At 41.8% G+C, this 19,597-nt stretch overlaps 3 protein-coding genes across 9 annotated transcripts; 2 read left to right on the top strand and 1 right to left on the bottom strand.

The window, feature by feature from the left end:
• Window positions 1-616: 616 nt before the first annotated feature.
• LOC120835254 (uncharacterized) lies at window positions 617-4,952 on the top strand. Of its 2 annotated transcripts, none has more exons than XM_040204015.2 (5): window positions 617-754; window positions 1,779-1,926; window positions 2,335-2,469; window positions 2,557-2,927; window positions 3,047-4,952. In XM_040204015.2, the coding sequence occupies exons 3-5, from the start codon at window positions 2,358-2,360 to the stop codon at window positions 3,221-3,223; spliced, it is 660 nt and encodes a 219-aa protein (XP_040059949.2). In that variant the 5' UTR covers window positions 617-754; window positions 1,779-1,926; window positions 2,335-2,357; the 3' UTR covers window positions 3,224-4,952. The 2 variants fall into 2 exon arrangements, with proteins under 2 accessions (XP_040059949.2, XP_077948330.1); XM_078092204.1 differs by having other exon boundaries at window positions 625-754; window positions 1,834-1,926.
• Window positions 4,953-5,227: 275 nt separating this feature from the next.
• nab2 (NGFI-A binding protein 2 (EGR1 binding protein 2)) lies at window positions 5,228-11,987 on the bottom strand. 2 transcript variants are annotated; one of them, XM_040204006.2, is made up of 8 exons: window positions 11,784-11,987; window positions 11,486-11,585; window positions 10,287-11,203; window positions 10,003-10,136; window positions 9,068-9,119; window positions 8,817-8,931; window positions 8,528-8,713; window positions 5,228-6,832 (listed from the first exon to the last, which is right to left on the bottom strand). In XM_040204006.2, the coding sequence occupies exons 3-8, from the start codon at window positions 11,190-11,192 to the stop codon at window positions 6,735-6,737; spliced, it is 1,491 nt and encodes a 496-aa protein (XP_040059940.1). In that variant the 5' UTR covers window positions 11,193-11,203; window positions 11,486-11,585; window positions 11,784-11,987; the 3' UTR covers window positions 5,228-6,734. The 2 variants fall into 2 exon arrangements, with proteins under 2 accessions (XP_040059940.1, XP_040059943.1); XM_040204009.2 differs by lacking the exon at window positions 8,528-8,713 and having other exon boundaries at window positions 5,518-6,832; window positions 11,784-11,977.
• A 1,234-nt stretch (window positions 11,988-13,221) lies between these two features.
• dnajc14 (DnaJ (Hsp40) homolog, subfamily C, member 14) lies at window positions 13,222-18,813 on the top strand. 5 transcript variants are annotated; one of them, XM_040204002.2, is made up of 7 exons: window positions 13,222-14,270; window positions 15,147-16,580; window positions 16,671-16,777; window positions 17,145-17,264; window positions 17,406-17,566; window positions 17,798-17,900; window positions 18,191-18,813. In XM_040204002.2, exons 2-7 carry the CDS (start codon window positions 15,360-15,362, stop codon window positions 18,483-18,485), a joined length of 2,007 nt encoding a protein of 668 aa, XP_040059936.1. In that variant the 5' UTR covers window positions 13,222-14,270; window positions 15,147-15,359; the 3' UTR covers window positions 18,486-18,813. The 5 variants fall into 5 exon arrangements, with proteins under 5 accessions (XP_040059936.1, XP_040059935.1, XP_040059938.1 ...); XM_040204001.2 differs by having other exon boundaries at window positions 13,222-13,419; XM_040204004.2 differs by having other exon boundaries at window positions 13,234-13,399.
• The last annotated feature ends 784 nt before the right edge of the window (window positions 18,814-19,597 follow it).

A 19,597-nucleotide genomic window follows, 5' to 3' on the forward strand; every position in this document is an offset into this window, starting at 1 on the left:
CTAAGTAGATGAATGGTATTGAAGGCCGTCTGCCAGCCCCAAAGCTTGTTAATGATTGTCTATATTTAAATGAATATCAGTTACAGTCAACACATGACTAAACACTCAAAATGCCACGCACATACAGTGAATACCCAAGAACCAAACATGACTATACATTTTCACGAAGTGCTTTCTTATTACTGGCTCGGGGGGAAATTGATGGAATGAGTTGTAATATCTTTTCATCCACAGTGCCATCATCAGATACGTTATTCATTTTTTAATTTTTCACAAACAAACCTAATGCCAAATTAATAATGACTGCATGTTACATTGTGGAGATTACAGGCATTTTGGGGGGATTCATAGAGATTACATTTTTATGGTTTAAAGGGCCCTAAAACAATAAGTATGAAGTCAAATGGACTGATTTCTACTTTCTTTTTTACTATTAGAATATAACTCAACAGTTTCCAGCTTCTCCCAGGTACACCCTGGACCGGTCGCGGGTCAATCACAGGGCTGACATATCAAAAATACAGAATATTACATGAAACAGACTCTTTTGAAGGATGCAGCTGATCTTGATGACTTCGGTGCGTTTTATTTTGAAGGCAGTGAAACAGGAAGTATTGTTTTGAGGAACTGTTTTGGGTTGAAACGTAGTCGTGGTAAATTGCGGACCTTGTTCAGCCCGGTCAGAGGAAGGTTTATCCTCATCACCATTAACGACGTCTACACTTCCTACTGGAAATAATCAATGACTTGTAGGGTAAGAGATTGCATGTGTATGATTAACAGCTGGAAAAGAAATAGAAGGCAAAAATAATCTCTATTTGAGTTCCGCATTTTTTCAGTGAAACTGAGCAAACAAGTTACAAGTGTGACTTCGTTTCCTCATTACAAGGACACCACAGAACCACGATTCGCGTGAGCTTGAATTATGGCTAGAAAGTTAATTGGTTTGAGGCTGATTGTGTGTTAAAAATATATATCAACAAGCAAAATATAGAAAATATATTTAAAAAAAACAGTCCATGAAAGTTAGAATGAAAACAGGAAAGTAAAGCACCTGTGTGAGACATTACATGAGAAGAAGCTGCTTGTCTCTGAGGACAGTGATGATGGACAGTCATCTAACTAACTCGTTTAACTAACACATGGAATAACCTTTGTGTCATCAATTGCTGCAAATAAAAAACTAAATATGTCCATATGGAAACAACGTAGGCAGTTTGCAACAGTTGCAATGAATAACATGTTACTTAAAGAAAGGTGAACACATTAAACCAGGGAATTTGACTAAAACTAAAGTTTAAACTGAAGACAGAATACTAAACCAAACAAAGCTGCCAATGTCCCCTTTCTCAGCCTCATCTAATTGAAATCAACAAGCCTATTATACGCTGAGCGAAAGAACACAGCATAATGAACATGCCATTAAAATCTCTTAATCACTGCTGACATATCAATCAATGGGAACCCATCTTTAATAATGAGCACACAGTACAAAAAAATGAATTTCATCTTTTCAATCTAGATCAGAAAATAGTTTCTTTCAACGGTCTAACTTGGTGATGGGGAGGTTTGTTTTCATAGTTGAGGGGTTTCACTTCCTTGTTGGTAAGGTCACTTCCTTATGGTTCACATGTCATAACACACTACAATGAGCTAATGGAATGTGTTATAAAAACCATGACGGACAAACAGACTTCTTTTGCAATCAACCGTTCCAGTAAGCCGTACCAGGAAAATGTGTTTAAGGGGAACATTTTTTTTGTTGTGTTGCTCCACAGATATGCTGTAAGTCTGGATTTAAACACAGAGCAGGTTTTGACTCATTGTCAATAGCAGGAAGCTTGGAGGTGCTGGAGGATAAACACAGATGTAGGAATGACGAGGAGTACTGAATTCTTCGAGCAGCGACAGATGGGCTTATAAGGGGTAAGTAAATTCCCTCTGATATACAAAACAGTGTAAATGCGTAAATTCACAATTCATAAATTCATAGCCTGCAATTAGGAAGCCATGACCAATGCATCAGGGTTTTAAAATGCCTTATGGAAATATGAGTCCTGATTGCTTTTGTAAATAAAGGTACCGTACATATAATTCCAAATCAACTGCTCAAACTGCTGTTTTTTTGGAAAAGGTGCTTATTAGGCATTTGGAAAATATTTTCTTAGATTTGGTCATTTTGAGTATGTTGGCATGCTGACATTCAAATTAGCTCGAAGCACCACTGTACTCGAGTCAGCAGGGCTGCGTGATTAACTGTAGACCCTCGTTCCTCATATGACACTCATATGTAAGTGAGAATGTTATTTAAAGATGGTTTCCTCTATTTCATAGCTGCAGATCAATGGGCTGGTGAGATGGAGGAAGCGTACAATGAACTGTACCAGGAGTTTCTTGGTCTGAGGTCACTTTGCCTGAGACAGGCAGCTCTGTTACATAAACTCACGGCTGCTCTGCAGAAGCAACAAGGTCCATATAAGAAATGCTGTACTTCTGATGCTTTTTACAAAAGTAAGCCATGATTCACTTAACACACCTAAAATGCTCTGTCTGCAGGTGCCAGAGTTCCCAATGGACAGCTGAGTAATTTAAAGTCCATCCCCATACATTGTACCCAAGAAATCCCTGTATCTCTCCACAAAAGGCCTCACTCGCTGACGGCCATCACACGCAACCGTGCAGCACAGCTCGGCGGCGATGACCTCTCTTCAAACATGGGGACTTTTTCAGATCTCCTTGCTGAAGACATGTCTAAGCTCGGTGTGGGTGTGCCTCGCCATGGAGAAGAAGACGGGACGCTGGAGCAAATGGTGGCACCCCTTTTGAGCTGGGACTTCACAAGGTGGCCAGGAGCCTCATCCAGTGTCACAAATCATCCAGGGCAAGCTGTTGATCATAGCAGACACAAGACAAAGCACACATTTGGGGTAGGTGTGTTAAATGGACTAAAATCACAGCTGTGGGGGTATGGGGATCTCAAATCTTTCCCTGGATTTTTACCATGTTTTTCCTTAAAACTAAGTGTCATGTCCTCTCTGTTTGTCAGATACCTGCGAGCGACAGTCCCTCCCTGCCCAGAGACCTGCTGGATCCATCCGATGGGCTCATGATGTCAGACATTGTTCTGCAGTCCAACGTTTGTGAGTTCTGCCAGGCGGTTTTCCCCGGAGACACAACCACCAGGGGAGAGTTCCTACGCCATCTTTGCACCCACGTCACCTAAACTAAGCAGATTATTATTCTCCTCTTGACATTGGACTTGTGTCTTCATATGATATGCTGTGTTGGAGCATGCGTAACGGTTAACCAATCTTTGCTATGGGCATTGAAATCAAAGTGCTCATTAAAGGGTTTAGCCGTTTGCTAGATGAACCGTTTAGAGGCAGATTTTTTCTGTCTCTGTCATATAAAAAAGAAGAATGAAAAACTTCCCGTGATTAGATTGTATCTGAAACTATTGAGATTTTGTGGCTCATAAAGGATTAGTTCACTAAAATTAAAAAAACCATGATTTTATTCATCCTGGTTTTGACATATTCATCACCCTGCTGTATCACTTTGTATAGCAATTATTTCTTTCTTAGAAAGTCTTGAGCTAACCCAATTCACACCCTGGCAAATGAAACCATAGCTTTTTGCATTACCAGATATCTTTTTCCTTGAGCTAACGGTTACAAGCTACTTCATTTGATATAAGTGGTTTACAGAGAGAATGCCTCCGTTAGCATTAATTATTCTCATTCTCCAGTTTTAACTTGTAACCACTGCGCATTGCCTGAGTTTGGATAATTCATCTGTCATTTCAAGGCATCCTACTTCACATACTTCATGTGACCGTCTTCCTCCCCAGTTCCTTTAATTAACGTAGCCAATGATTGCACCGGGGAATGAAAACTTGTGAACCTTTCATTTCTCATGTGCCCACTCTTCTGCCATTCAGTCTGAAACCCCAATGTCGTTATAGTTCCTTGACAGGAGCAATATATTTGGGCATTTATTGTGTGTCAGCATGGCCGACAATGACAGTTTTTGACATTAAGATGTTGGGTTTGAAAGGATAACAAAAAAGAAAAATACATAGTCATGTATTTGAATGTGGATATGAAGAGACTACCTAATATTATTAGGAGTCTTCGTGGAGATTTTTATATGTTTGCTATTGGGCATTTAACTTATCAGCTGTCTGCTGCTCAGCTCTGTGTTACTGAGGAAAACATGGGCTAAGAATAGACTCAAAGATTTATCTCCCTATTAGTGGTGCTGACAGCAGATTGCCGATGATTGCGCCCTTCATCCGCTGCCACACTGACTGTTGCTCTCACTATCACAGTAAAAAATACCGACATAGATCGTATGCTTTTGTGCAATCAAAAAGAAAACGTTTCATATAAACACAACTTTTAGCATGCTTTAAATTGGTCTTGTGATGGCAAATGGGAAATTGACTCAATGAGTTTTTACAGTAAAGCCGGCAGTGCTTTGAGCCAGCATGTTGAGGTTTAAGAGCATAGTTTAGCTTGTTATAAGCTTGTTGTAAGTTATAACAGTTGCTGATTAGTAACAACCGCAGAGTTTACCAAAAGCTGATGAGCTGATTTCATAGCTTTCATAGTAATTGGTCCATACATCGAAGCTTAGAGATATTTCATTTAAAAATCGCAAATGTTTTCCTAATGGTGACGCAAGCTGAGAAGTCAGTGTATCATTGGACTCAGTAGGATTCATCCTATGACGACCATGAATAATTGTTTGATCAATAATCAATGATCAATAATAATTTGATGTAAATCCAGAAAATAGTTGTTGTTCAGTCTGGACCAAAATGGTGTATGGTGTATGAGAAAAAAAGCATATCTTAAATATTGTATTCATTCATCAAACCCATTATAATCAAACCTTTGTGATTTTGTGTTACTCATAAAGTAAAAATAGTGAAGATTTGTTTCATCATACAACAGCGTGAGTTTGTTTCATGTTGGAATTATAACTTTTCCGTCTGAAAATGTGTGTGTGTGTGTGTGTGTATGTGTGAGGGAGAGCACAGATGACATCGCTGGTACAGGTGAGTCATGCTGGCTTCGAGGCCGATCATTGCAGAGCGTGAGTGCAACAAACCAGACGATAACAGAGGTGTTGCTGTGAATGTGACACGGTTCCTGCAGCCTCTTCCACACATCAGAACTGCCAAGAAAATAATATTCTTTGTGGAAAACAATGCAACACTCTTAGCAATAAAATAACATTTATTTAACTGTAACAAAATAAATAATCTGTTTTGCAACATAATAAACTGAGGAGGTTACTAATGCTCAAGAGACAGGCAAGTGTAACTGATGCAAGGCGGTCTACCTCAATGACATTCTGAGATTAAGTATATAAAGATAATAATTTCAGCAATTATCAGCTTTAGCCTTTTCATTACATGGAGCCTGAATACACAGTAACAATGTTAAACAGGGATAAAGTGGCTGATGGATCTCACAGGAGCTGCTGTATCAAGAGTCAAGCACCATGAGATTTATTTTTGAAAACCTGTATGTCTGTTTATTTTCTCCGCCTATAGCTTAGTAAAGAATGATTAGTCCCCTTAATTAACAATGAGTCTTAAAGGAAATTGACGTAGAGTACAGAAATGATCTCAACAATACAATGCAATATGTTTCTGCTAAACCTACAATAATTGCAGCAATTTTCTGGAAATTCCGAGGCAAATGTTCTTCATGCACTCTCCTCCCAGGCTGTACAGTGGAAGCAACAATAAAGTAAGGGTGAGAGTCGCTAATGACAGCAAGCCTCCTCCCGGCTGACAGGGCCCTGATGTGTAAAGAGAAGCAACTGAGAGGTTAACTGTCGACTGGAAATCAAAAAGAACCAGTGCTTTTAACTCCTGCTATCCAGTTTAGATTAAGGTGTTCTGAGTACATTTTCCCATAATGAATAGCCTGAAGTATCATCTCCTACAAAACAGCATTTCAGCTGCCTTGTGCAAGATATTACAGAAAGATGCGAGGGAGAGGATGACAAAGACCGGCGGCTTCATGTGTCATAACCAATGTGTTTTTGAAGCACTCATAGGCGATCGGACGCTGCAGCAAAAGACAAAAGCCCGTCTGAACAGCGGTTTACCCTCTGGGGAATCTAGATCAGCGTGTTCCATTCAATACTCCATCAAAGTGGAGATTTATTTCCATCTTTAAATCTAAAAAAACAGAACCTCCATTTGTTTCTTGAGGGTGATGAGCTGCTGAGAGAGTTATCAAGCGTTTTTTAGATTGCGGGCTGCTGAAAACCTACACAAAATTATTCCAATGAATGTCCTTGACATTATGTTACTGTAGTTGTCCATTTCTAAGTTGTAGTGCCCCCTGCTGTGTCAAGTGTCCTGTCAATACATGGAACTGCAAATAAACTGAATAACCTAATAAAATATCAAGTTTTCCCCTGAATTAGTACATTATTCTTCTATTTGCTAAATTCTACAGGACATGTCATCCATATATTTAATAAGGAAATCAGCAAGAAGAGTCTCCCGTGAACACAATGGAATGTAATGTCAGAACAGAAAATGTCTGAGTCGCTGCAAGTCTATGGAATGGTCCAACTTGGACAATGACTGTACTGATTTTGAGTCTTCTCCTTATCAGATGTCGGTGTCATTAGCAGCCAGTGTAGCAGACTGAGTGGAGTTCAGCGTCAGGCCGTAGGACAAGTTCTCTGACAAAGGATGAGTCTTTTCATTTCCCCCGGTGATTAGAGTCGTCTTTGGAGAGGCAAGGGCTGCTGCTCCTGCACACTGTTATCAAGCTGCGCCTCTCCACTTTACTGTCATGTTCTGTGGAGGGAAGTAAAGCTTGCAATGAGACCCGATACGAAAATTCACTTTAGATTAATTTCAAGAACAAATCCTAGTTAAGAGAACTAATAAAAAGTAAGGGCTTTATCAGCAACCACTGACTGAAGAAAGTGGTCTAGTGGCTGAATCAGCACATGAAGTGAAACAAAATTCATAAATAAATCAAACAGAAGTTGTTGTTACTTGTGTGTTTATATTATAACAATTACATCTGATGTACATTCATTAATTTGCAAATGAAGTTGTACATGCAAAGTGTTTCACAAGTCACAATTAATATATTGACTATTCATTTCTTTGATTGTTCTTTACAAAAAAGCATGTGTACATGTGCTTTAGAAGTGATATAATAACTTATGAGGAATGTCAATCAGACAAAAATGTAATAGCACATATTCAGTAATCCATAAAAATAGATACATGTGGTTCTGATTTCAATCCATGCTTTGAATGTTTAAATGCTGAAAAATGATGTCCTGACAACCCGACGGAGGATAATCTGTGGTAGAAAACCGTGACGCTGAAAGGAAGTGAGAAAAGGTTCAGATTGACGAGAGAGACAGACGAAGGAAAGAGTGACAGTTTAAAACCAAGACAAAGTGAGGGAGGTTGACGTCACAGATGAAACACATGTCTTTTTTTTTTCTTCTTCTTCTTCTTTCGCAGCTTTTTCGGTAGAGGGAGAAGCCGTATAGAAAAGACTGTGCCATTTCCCTGCCCACAGTTTTTATTTTCGAACACTGTCGCTTGGTGAGTCAATGCAACGCCCCTCCAATTACCTCCTACTTCTTCGCCCCCACGCCCATCCATCCCGCCCTTCATCCTACGCACCTAACACACTCTGACGTCAGTCGCTGCAGAGTGTGTGTGTGTGTGGGGGGGGGGGTTCTGAGTCTGCCGCCCACAGAGTACTTCCTATCCCCCCCCTCCTTCTCCCTCCCCGCCCCCTCATGTCTTTGCTGGCTTTCTTCTCCTCGCTATCGACTGGCTATAACAGCCCAGAACGACTAACTTGCCCAAATCACTTGCTTTTTTTCTTCTTCCTTGTGAGAAGCTGTGATGTATCTTAGAAATGCTACAGTAGCAGGGTATTAAAGAAGTGCTAGAACAGTGTAACACCCCCCTCACTCTCCATATATATCTCTCTACACCCGCCTTCTGTTTCCCCTTCTAACTTTTATCCTCTCTAATTTACAGTCTGGTGAAGTTCAGCTGTGCATGGTGGGAGGCGTCACCTCAGAGAGATAGTGACTCACTAAAGTTCAAGCTGTAGAGCTATAAAATATTCATTGTTAGGAAGGTTGCGTATTCTGTCTGTCGCTCACTTCAACAACAACATCAACTCGCTCTGTTTTTATTTCCCTACCAGATTCAAACAAAATCATTTCATATTTTGGAGAATATGGATATGGGTAGCTTGACACTGTCTTTTCAAGTAAATGCTGGCAGATGCTTAGTTTGAAATTGGAAAAAAGGGGGAGACATCTGACCTGACTGTCTGAGGGTAACAACATCTAAAGATGTCTTCTGATCTAACTCTCAGAAAACAAGAGTGTTTTACCAAAAGGTCAAACTTTAACCTGAACAAAGTTGGACAAGTAGTGCAAAGTAACCTTTTATTCTGTGTCCATCATTGAAGACATATTATTGTTACGTCATTATTGGAAAAGTCACCTGTAGAAAGTGTTCTTTCTGACCCTAAGCTGATCTTCCCAGCCCGATCATGTGACACCATCCGAGCCAATCGCAGCCCTTCATCCATTAGCGTTTGCTGGATGAGATGGCGACTCCAGTTGGCAGGGTTGGACGTGTCCGTGTGGGGACGGGGGGACGCAGACTGGTTACACTGTGAGCCGATGTCTAACAGTACAGACAGATTTGGGTATGAATTACATTTGACTGAAGACCAGTTTAAAGCTGAGACAAAAAAAAACATTTTACAATATACATAAGAAGTCTTTACCGTGAGACACACTGTCGAAGCTTTCTGCAGATAAACTGTCATCATCTCCCCTCTGGGTCAAGCCCTCCGAGCCCTCAACTCCAAGAACCAATGAGACGTTCTCAGGCATCATCCCCTAAAGCACATCGCTGTCAATGTAGTGCTATTGATCCACTTTAAATTACGTACAAGTGCCACTTGGGCCCAGTTTACTTATTAGAGTCACACATTCCTTAATCTATAAGGAGTTACACTGAATGGTGTTGACTTACCTCATGTCTTGCTCTCTTCTGGGACACTACACTGTTGTCATCTGCGTTTGTCCTGCAAGAAGAAAACAGTTGACTGAACATGAAGATGTTGTTGACCCCTTTTTTGTTTTTACAAGGTCTCCGTGAGCAGATTGTGGTTAAAGGTTCATAAAGAAAAACAAGTATTCGTGATTGAAGATTTTCTTCACGCAGGTGGTTTTGTACAAAATGCAACAAGATGAAAGACGTCACACAACTTTTGTTGCTCTTGTGAAGTATCAAAACGTTGTATATATTATAATTATTATTTGAATGCAAATCTTTATCTTGGATATTTATTTAGATATTTCATTGTCATGTGATAGCAAGCAGGAAGAAGACTTAGCATTTGTGTATTTGGTCTTAATCATTCGACGACGAAAATTGAAATTTTAAATTTTAAAATAATATCTTGAATTAAGACACTAGGACTGTTCTTTCCGTTTACTTTCTGCAATTAATTAAGAGGAGGAAAAATTATTTGGGCCTAAAGGCATAAAGATATATTTATTTTAATTTTTAAACAGGATGTTTGTGTAGCCATGTGTTGCTAAAGTTAGCTCATTATGCTACACTGCAGTACAGAGGTTAGAAATTCATTCCCACTGTGATCCAAAGCAGGTTCATTGAGAAAATCAATGCACTGGTGGAAAGATGACTCATAAGTACTTTTTTCAAGTGATATATTATTTAATTCATTTCAAATGCTGCTTATTATAACAAGATGCCACTCTAGCCAGTATTTAAGGAATGACCATTGTTGTAGCGGGTGATGCCATAAAATAAAAACTATATTACTGATTCTAACAGATTTTTTTGTCGAGATAGAAGCGCAAACAAAACGTAGCATGTGTGAGGTGTGTTCATCACAGGGTACTGGTGAGCAGATCTCTCTGCTCTAAAGGTAGCGCCCCTACCTTGCATGCTTTAGTGTGGAGGTGTAGGCACATTTTCTCGCCACCTGCCGAGCCAAAGAAAAGAGCTCCACCCGTCTCAACAAAAGGGCATTGTCACGCATACAGAACTGGGCTGCAGCTTCATTGATGATCAACTGAGGAAGAAAACCACTGAGTGAAGGAGCGATCGACACCGTGAAAATATGCAGACAGACATGAATCACATATTTTTGTTTTAAAAAGTATATTTAAGACCACGGCTGCCCTCTGTGTTACATCTTCGTTCTGGTCTTTGGTGCTTTTACCTCATGATGTGTGAGCTGCTTCCCCTCTCTCCTCTTGGAATCAAAGCGCCCATAAATGAGACTGTACTTCCGGATCTCTTCTTCTTTGTTCACATCCTGAGACCCCATTTTGAAGATGTGTCCAACAGTCTTGGCCAGTTTCTTGTTCATCCTAAGCAGAGTCCTCACCTCTGCAGGATCTGACCTGGACAGTGTCCTGAGGAGCCTCTCCACGCTCTCCACCACCGCCCTCCCCGTCTCCCCGTCCAGCTGTCCGCCAGGCCAGGCTGAGAGGACTGACGGGGAAAAGGAAGCTGAGGGGCTAGGAGACGTGGAGGGACCTGGATGACACGTTGACAGCAGAGGCGGGCTGGGAGGCTCCTCATCTAGTCCAGATGCCAAAGTGCAGTTCCCATCTGGCTCTGGGCTGAGCCAGTGTGGATCCATGGGAGATAGTTTTTCCCTGTAGTGTGTGTCTGGTGGCTGTGGGGAAGCCTGGGAGCAAGGGCTTCTTGGACTCCCATTGTGCATTGGAGTAAGACACGCCCGATCTTCCCTTTCACAGGGGGACCCGGGCTGCCCGTTGCTGACAGGCTTCCTGGGCCCGCCTGCTGATCCACCAGTACCCGTTCCGTCCACTTTGAACAGCGGAATGCCCCCTAGAGGAACATTGGAGACGGGCTGGCTGAAAAGGGCAGGGTTTGCCGCCCAGTCTCGGAGGGCCTTCTGGAGCCTACGCACATGCAGTGGCTTGGTGGCCATGCCGACTAGCGCCATGATCTCCAGGAACTCCTCCTCTGCTGCCTCACAAAGCTGCTGCACGTCGTCACCACCCTGCTGGATGAAGGTTTCATAATAGGCCAGCAGGTTGGCCCTCTGCAACACCCGATACAGCTGCAACTCGCCAAGTGTGCGTGGCAAAGACATGGCACACAGCTCTGGAAAGTTTGGGTGGGAGAAAGGAAAGACTTTAACCTACAGGTGGAGGAATCGTGTGCAAGATATCTATTTAGATGAAGATGTTTCCATCTAGACTTCCCCTGCATACCTGCATTTTATCTTGATGAAGCTTTGATAGAAATAGATGATTAACGGAAGTGTATTGATGCTTCAGATCAGATTAGTTTCTCCAAATATACCTTTCAATTTTTTTCATTTTCCAAAAAGTTTTCACTTAAGTATCATATCACTGATGATTGAGAACATAGAAACCCTCTTACCTTTTTTGAGGGCAGAAAGACGGATGTGCAGAAAGTGTTTTCACGGACGGATATCTCTCCAAATCACCGATGTCACAAGGTACGGACTCCCGGAGGGAAACTGGTAAAGAAATGCAAAATAGTTTCGTGCTGGCCGATGCGACAAAAGCGCGTTACATTTAGATTATACTAGAATCACTTGGATTATAAACTCCAGCAAAAATAAAACCATCGACTGGAGGCAAGTATTCCTGATGCAGGTGTTCGCGGAAAACACCCTGCTCAGACACACATCGCAATTAGTAGGTTTGTTTCTTACCCAGTTGCCTATTGCCGAAAGCTGCCGTTGCTCAGACTGTCGTAGTAAATCCCGTGTGCTTATCGTTTCTCGTCTGAAATCACTGGCAGAAATCCTCCTCCGGCGCAGCGCATTGGTTGCCGGCTGCCCTGTCTGTGTGGGCTGGAGAATGGCGGGGGCGGACTGCAGCACGCCATCTGACCGAAAAAGAGCCTTCCTCTCCCGGTAGAGAGGCGGCTTTCAAATTGGAGATGTGGGTGGTGGTGGGGGCTTAAAATGAGCCCTCTACGTCTTCAAGAATTGTCTTTCGTGTAGAAGCTGTAGGGGGTTCCCAGCGATTCGCCACGAGAAAGACCCCAATAAGAGTCGACACTACCGAGGACTTATTAAAAGACCAGTGAACAGTTGTGACAGATGTGGTAGATGTGGGTATTGATTTGCTCTTAGGCGGTTGGTGGTTGTAAATTACTCCGAAAGTTCAAATGGTAATTTTACTTTTACTTTTTATTGTCCTTTGCGAATTTAAAGGCCAATTCACCAAAACATAAGTTCATAAAATGATTAACAGTATCAATGTTGTATAATAACTTTCTGGCCATGCAAGATCTATGATGTTATTTCTGATGCCACACTACATTGACTGCACAAATACATATTCTTCGCTTACAGTTTGATGATTCACAAGTTTCCAGTTTCAGAAACAACAATAAAAGAACATAAACATAGACCATGTTTTCATTGAAATCTTGTTTTTTATTTAAGAAAATTCTGGTTTTTGCTAAATTCTTTTTGGTTGATTAATTCATGTCAGTATTTAGTTTGCAGAATAAAGATAGGTGTAGTGGGAAGTTAAATACATGAACTGGAGAAATTTCCCTAATCTTTGCCTAAGAAGAAGATCAATCAGGTGCTTGAAAATTTGATGTTTGATACATTTTAGGGTTTGTTAAAACTCTCACTTGTAAAGTTCTAGACCAATTTTTGTAGATGTATGGGAGATTTGCTGAGGCAAGTGAACGAAGCAAGCCATGAATTGATGTCTTTTCTTCAATCATTGAGTTACATAAAAAGATTGAAAACTATGAGAAACAAAAAACAGCACTAAACAGGGATTATCTAACAGTTTGTAAAGGTCCTATTCCTGAACCTTGTGGGGCTTATCATGTGAAAATAAGAAAAGGCCTTCCTCAACCAGCTGAAAGCATACCATTGTTTCACGGAAATGTATCTAATTTGTCTAGCAAACTAGAAACATTTTGAAGAACTGAGTGTTCCCTTAATTAGAATTTAATAAAGGACCTTGAAAGTCGTGTAGAATCCTGAGATGTATAAAAGGATGAAGCCTGTTTTAAACTATATATCTGTTTTAACAGAATGAGTAGGGTAAAATAAGATAGTAAAATACTAGATTTGTCAATGTCATTTTATGTTATGGTTGATTTCTAATTATCAGCATTACCAACAAATGAATGGGTGGCAGTAGAGGTTCTTTTAGTTCTTTGCTGACGTGTTAAAAACAACACGAAGAAGAAGGGGGGGAGGAAGGAGAAACTGGAAGAAAGTAGGAAAAAGAGCAGGAGAAGAAGAAGTGGCTAAAAAAAACAACACGGGCACTTGGCTGTCTGTTCACAAACAAGGTTACACAATTAATTAAGAGGTATATACGACATTGAGTTTGTTTGAATGCAAAATGCAAGTACTTTGGCTTCTTGCTGTGCTCGTCCGGTGTACAAAACATGCCTTGGCTTACTCGTCAAACCCCACAGGAAGGGGATATTAGCTAGTCCAGCTCGCTACTGTTATTAGCTAACAGTGAACTACTCCGTTGGCTGTCTGTTTGCAGAAGACGTTAACAGTGTGCAGCTGTGTGTTCGTTTAATCTTTGTTTGAGAGCATATTTAGTCGAGGTGTTGTCAGGTTATCTAGCTAAAGGAAAGCTAATTTTAGCCTCTTTGGAGCCTGTCCGTCATCGTGTTGGCTGGCTGCTTCTTCATGCTAACCCACTGGCTGTCTGCTAACGTTAGCCGCACGGAAATAGCTGGTAATGCTGTCAGATGGACATTATTATCAATTCAGTCAGTTCACAAAACAGGATTGGCAGCTTTGAAATGTCTATTTTTCTCGGTTTTTGTCGGTTCTGAATAGTCAAACGTGTTTCGATGTCGCTTGTTTCTTGAAGCACCGCGGTCCTCTTTGGCTAACGGTAACTGCATTAGCAAAACAACCGACGTTAATCAATCATTACGTTAACGTTGGTCAGCTGCATGTCATCTCTGTTGCTCTATTACACGTGGTGTGACATGAAGGTTTACTCTCTGGATTTATGTTTCCTCCAACGCCCGGACGGATAATTTCATGTAGCTGCATCACATGTTTAGTAAGTTAATCATTAATAAATGACACGGCTCAGTCGTGTCATTGGTCAGTTTGCGGGTATTGGTGAACTCTTGAGTGGAAAAACATTTTAAATGATTGCGTCATCGTAGTACTAGTAGCAGCAGTTGTAAGGTAAAACTACTATTTTCATGTTCGATTTGTCAATTGTTTTAACTGTTTAGTCTATTACATTTTATACATTGTGTCAGTTATTGTCTTGTTTGACCAACAGTACAAGTCTAAAGACAGCCAGTTTTCAATGACCTAGAACTAAGAAAAGCAGCACATCTTCATATATTAGAAGTTAGGTCCTTTTGAGAATTTTACAGTTAGTCTTAATATGTTAATTTTAGTTATGAATCCCCTCTTGGTTATTCATTTTCTGCTGTTGTGTGTACATACTTACTGTGGGTGAATGGGGAGCACGGTCGTCATCCAATCAGAGGGTTATCGGTTCAATCCCAGGCCTGGCTGACCCACATGTTGATGTGTCCTTGGGCAAGACACTTAACCCAACATTGCTCCTGTAGCTGCGACTACAGTGTGTGAACGTTAGTTACTGATGGGCAGGTGTCACTGTGTATGGTTCTCCTGTCATCAGTGTATGAATGGGTGTGAATGGGTGAATGTCATATAGTGTTTAAGCGCTTTGAGTGATCAGAAGACTAGAAAAGCGCTATACAAGTACAGTCCATTTACCATTACCATTTACTTTCATGTTGCTAGGTTCTTTCCCAAATATTCAATTGAGAAAGAAATATTTATACTTTGTCAGTTCAATGTAAAGATGAAGAACCAGAGATGAACTATAAACTAATACTCTCAGGATTAGCTACCATGGATTTGACAATATATTAAAGCCACTGATTTATATTATCGTTGTGGCAACCCCTTTATTTCCATTGGTGGAAGGTACCAAACCTTGTAATATAAATGACAGCTTATTCCTCATTTAATCTGCTTATTCACAATGTGGTTGTAAACTGAATTCTTCCTGCTACTTTTCAGATAGCAATCCAATGCATGATGGAAGGTGGGTAAAAACCTTTTGATACCTGGATGCTGCTGCTGATATGGTGGACCTGAGAGTGGACGCGCAGGAGCCCCCAGTCTCACCTTTTTAGGAGAGCCTGGGGAAAATTTAGCCACAGATAATGGATTTAGATCTTTTTCTATGAGATTCTGATTTCAAGGGGCTCTAATCGATCAGCTGTAAGAAACATGGAGAGAGAAACAACTGATAAGGAGCTGGATTGCATCAGAGATGCTGACCAGAAAATCCCTGATGGTGATGTCACCTCAGTAGCTGAGCCTAATCAGTGGGAGGCCAAACAGACTGATGACAAATGTGAGCAGGAGGATAAAGAAGCCAATCTCAAATCTCAGGACACCCCAAATCCAGCCCCTCTACATGGCCCTGGAATTGTTGAAGCAGATTATTGTGGATCTCCAGCGTCCAAAGAGGCTACCAAGAAGGCTTCACATTGGTTTGAGCACGACGAGACTGCAGATAGCGAGAACCCGCATGTTATAAATCAAGAAGAGGATGAAGCTGCAAAGGAGCAGCACGTGAACGGGGAGTCTGGTTGGAGGAACCTGGGGCCTGGCCGAAGATGCAAGTTCAGAATCAGTGGATCAGTTTCAGAGCAGAGCGGTCAAAGTGCATTCTCCTCCATTCAAAAAGGCAACGTAATGTCCAGTGGTGGTCGGCACAAGCAGACCCGCAGACGAAACCACCACCACAATCAGCAGAGCCGAGGCCGCAGGCAGACATGCAACCAACTTGTCTTGGCTTTCAAGGATATGCTCTCAGACTCTCTGAGTTTCTGGTGCGTCTCCTGCGTCCACATGATGATTGAGATTATTGTCACATTAACTCACAATTGTGGAGTCGGTGTGGAGACTGGAGGGATGAAACTATACAACTTTGGGCGGCAGCTCCTTGTAAAGATCACGGATACAGGAGGAATGAAGGCTGATGCTAGTCGAATTCTGAAATGGACTAAATGCACAGTAACAGATGTGGTGGATAAAATTGTTCGCTCAGTAATGTGGTTAAAAAACGCTGCATTATCTTGTTTGAGAATCTTCTGCGCTTTGGTTATCCTCTGCTTCCAATGGTCAAAAGGTGTGTCCGTTCGTCTTGGTGGGGAGAGGGCAAAGCGCTATTGGACAGCTTTTCAGGAGTCACGGTTTTGGAAAAGGGTAGTGTCCCTGCTGGAGAGTGTCAAAAGCAGGTTCAAGAGGCATGGCCATGTTCCACTGCCCAGCGCTGACTCACCCGGCAGAGCGGGGAGAAGCCAGCCGGGCCAGGAGCTGGAAAGACTGCTGGCTTTGGCCGAGGTACCAGAAGATGAACTCGACCCCTTTTCGGTGCTGGGTGTGGAGGTGCACGCAACTGAGGCTGAACTGAAGAAGGCCTACCGGCAGCTGGCTGTCCAGGTGTGTGTAAAGTGCACTTCTAAAGTACCTGAGTGAAAAATACATTGATTGGATTTACTGACGCAGTTTCTTCTGTTTCTTCTTCTTAAGGTCCATCCAGACAAGAATAAACACCCACGAGCTGGAGAGGCATTCAAAGTATTGAGGGCTGCCTGGGATATCGTCAGCAACCCAGAGACACGACGAGAGTATGAGTTGTGAGTACACAAAAAAAAAGCTGAAGATACATCTTTAATCACAAAGGAAAAACATGATACATTGTATAATCTGTTATTCTAACTTATGTTTCCCCTCCTTTTGTTAACCACTGTTAACAAACCACCGTTCAGTGAACTATTTCCTTGGTGGAGTCTGTCCTTATTCAAATTGATGTATTCTACAATTTCAACATTCGCACAGTAGCGATAGTAAATGGAGAATAACTGGAACGATTGGTCTATCGTTTAAAGATGTACCATTTTTTATTATTGGATTTAGTTGCCATTTAGCGGTTTAGAGTGCGTTTGACTCTTTAAGCATTTGTTTTCGTGTCACAAACCAGTCTTCTGTTTTGTCCCCACACAGGAAGCGAATGGCAGCAACCGAGCTCTCAAAATCCATGAATGAGTTCCTCACTAAACTGCAGGATGACCTGAAGGAAGCCATGAACACCATGATGTGTACCAAGTGTGAAGGCAAACACCGGTGTGTTGCTCATCAGCTGAATTAGTGCCAGGAATCTCCTCAGGATTAATCAAAAAATAGTGTAATACACAAAACTAGCCGAGCCGGTGTCTTAATGCAGTGAACTACAGTCGTGTTCCTCCTTAACTTGTGTCCTTTCAGGCGGTTCGAGATGGATCGTGAACCTGCAGAGGCCCGGTTCTGTGCTGAGTGCAACCGTTGCCATAGTGCTGAGGAGGGGGACCTGTGGGCCGAGTCCAGCATGTTGGGCCTGCGCATCACATACTTTGCATGTATGGATGGCAAGGTGTATGACATTACAGGTAAGCATGTCGATGTATCTGCTCCCCTCATCAGTCACTAAACTGTACACATGCTGTAATTTGCAAGGGTTTGTAGATATTAGGCATTTGAGAAACTAAGTTTAACCACTCAAATTATATGTAAATTATCATTTTGAAGGGGGATCCCTGTAGAGAGAAAAAGCACGGTTTCAGAATATTTCCTGGATGAATGTTTTCCTATGACACATGTGACCTGTTTGGGTGTTTCAGAGTGGGCAGGTTGCCAGCGGATAGGCATTTCTCCTGACACGCACCGAGTGCCCTATCACATCTCCTTTGGTTCCAAAAACAACAGCAACTCCACACGACAGAGGTACTTACCTGCTAGTGCAACGACATATTGTTTGTTGTAAAGCATGTACTATTCTGTCCTTTTCTTCCCTGCTAAGGCTGCTGTTTTGCCTCATTAACACATTTGGCCAGTAGTGTTTTACATGTACAGTAGAAATTTTACATGTTTGGCAAATACTTTTCTTTTTGAAAATATGAAACAAATACCAGCGGTCGAAGATGTTATTTCAAACACTGCAATTATACTAACTTCATTTTTGATCGTTTGAATTTGTAATGTACAAATAATCTCCTATATGTTAATACTTTCAGAACACCATCAGAGCAAGCCGCCAGTCCGACCAACCCTGCAGATTTACAAGACTTCTTTAACCGCATCTTCAAGGGTGGACCTCCAAACGACATGGCTGCCAATGGGGGCTTCTTCCCCTCAGGTCCGCCCCCTCATAACCCACCTGGAGCTGGAGCGCCCCCATTCTCCCCTCCTCCGAGCCAGACAGGTTTCTTTAATCCGGGGGGTCCACGGCCAGAGTCCAGCGAGACGTCGGCAGAAAGTGGCAAACCCCCCAGGAGGAGGAAGAAGGTCCGCAAACCCTTCCAGAGGTGAAGTCTGTTAACCCCTCAGTGTATCAACATGGCAACACAGACGCACAATAAATAATCACCTGCCTCCTGCAAAGATCTGTCGGGAGATAATTTGCAAGGCTGTGGTCAGATTGCAAGGGAGAGAGACGGACTGGATGACGGAAAGGAGCGCGTTGACTGAACAAGTATTGAAGGAGGGTGGAATATGTGGAGGCGATGGTGCATTACCTCTCATGTCGCTTCATTGTTTTGTTGGTCTTTAAGATGACTGTAGCTTTGGCATTGAAATCATTATTGATATGCTGTAATTAAACATTTTTCTTTCATAAATTCCTGCCAAATCCTGCAAAGCATGATTTATTCACCTGCATTTTAGTACTTTGGTTTACTCACTTTTGTATGCGGTTTGATTACAATGTTGGGTCCAGAAGGATTGACACTTTAGGAGTGAGCTTTGGATCACTTGGATTAACATGGTAAATTCAATGATCTTCAGTAGCTCCACTGTGTCATTCGTCACTCATGCACCCCTTCCGCCATATTTCATGAATGAAGGGAAACCAGTTGTCCTCAACACATCCTAAGCAGTCAGGCTGACTGACATCTGAACTAAATTGAAAGGAGTGCCTAAAGTAGTGTTTGGAAGAGTTTTCTGCTTTTACAGTGAAATCAGAGGCAACGGATATAAGGGGTGAAACTCTGGATGTGTGTATAGATGGCAGGATTTCTGTACATGGACTTCAATGAAAGTCTCATGCAGTCAACCTCCGGCTTTAGGGATCCACAACTAGTATTTGTGGGGGGGTTTTCCTAGTTCTTCTGGTCACTACAAGCAAATTGTCTCTTAAACTGACACGATTCAAGAGAGTTACAAACCTGTAGGAGTTTCAAGTTTGGGAAATCTCCGTATATTAAACAACTCCCTTCAAAGTTCTTACTATGTGAAGATTTGGCCATTTGAGCAGAATTAGTTGGGTTAAAAATTTTGCTAATATTTGTGTGTCACCAGAGAATCCTATCTTGCATTTCTAACTATTTTCAAAAGCCACTGAAAATAATGCATTTTTATTTCTTTGTGGCACTGCTGATTCTAGACCCACTGCTTCAGATTGACTTGGTTCGATTCCAGGTTCG

This window comes from Gasterosteus aculeatus, chromosome 17 (assembly GCF_964276395.1).
Source record: "Gasterosteus aculeatus chromosome 17, fGasAcu3.hap1.1, whole genome shotgun sequence".
Taxonomy (NCBI): Eukaryota; Metazoa; Chordata; class Actinopteri; order Perciformes; family Gasterosteidae; genus Gasterosteus; species Gasterosteus aculeatus.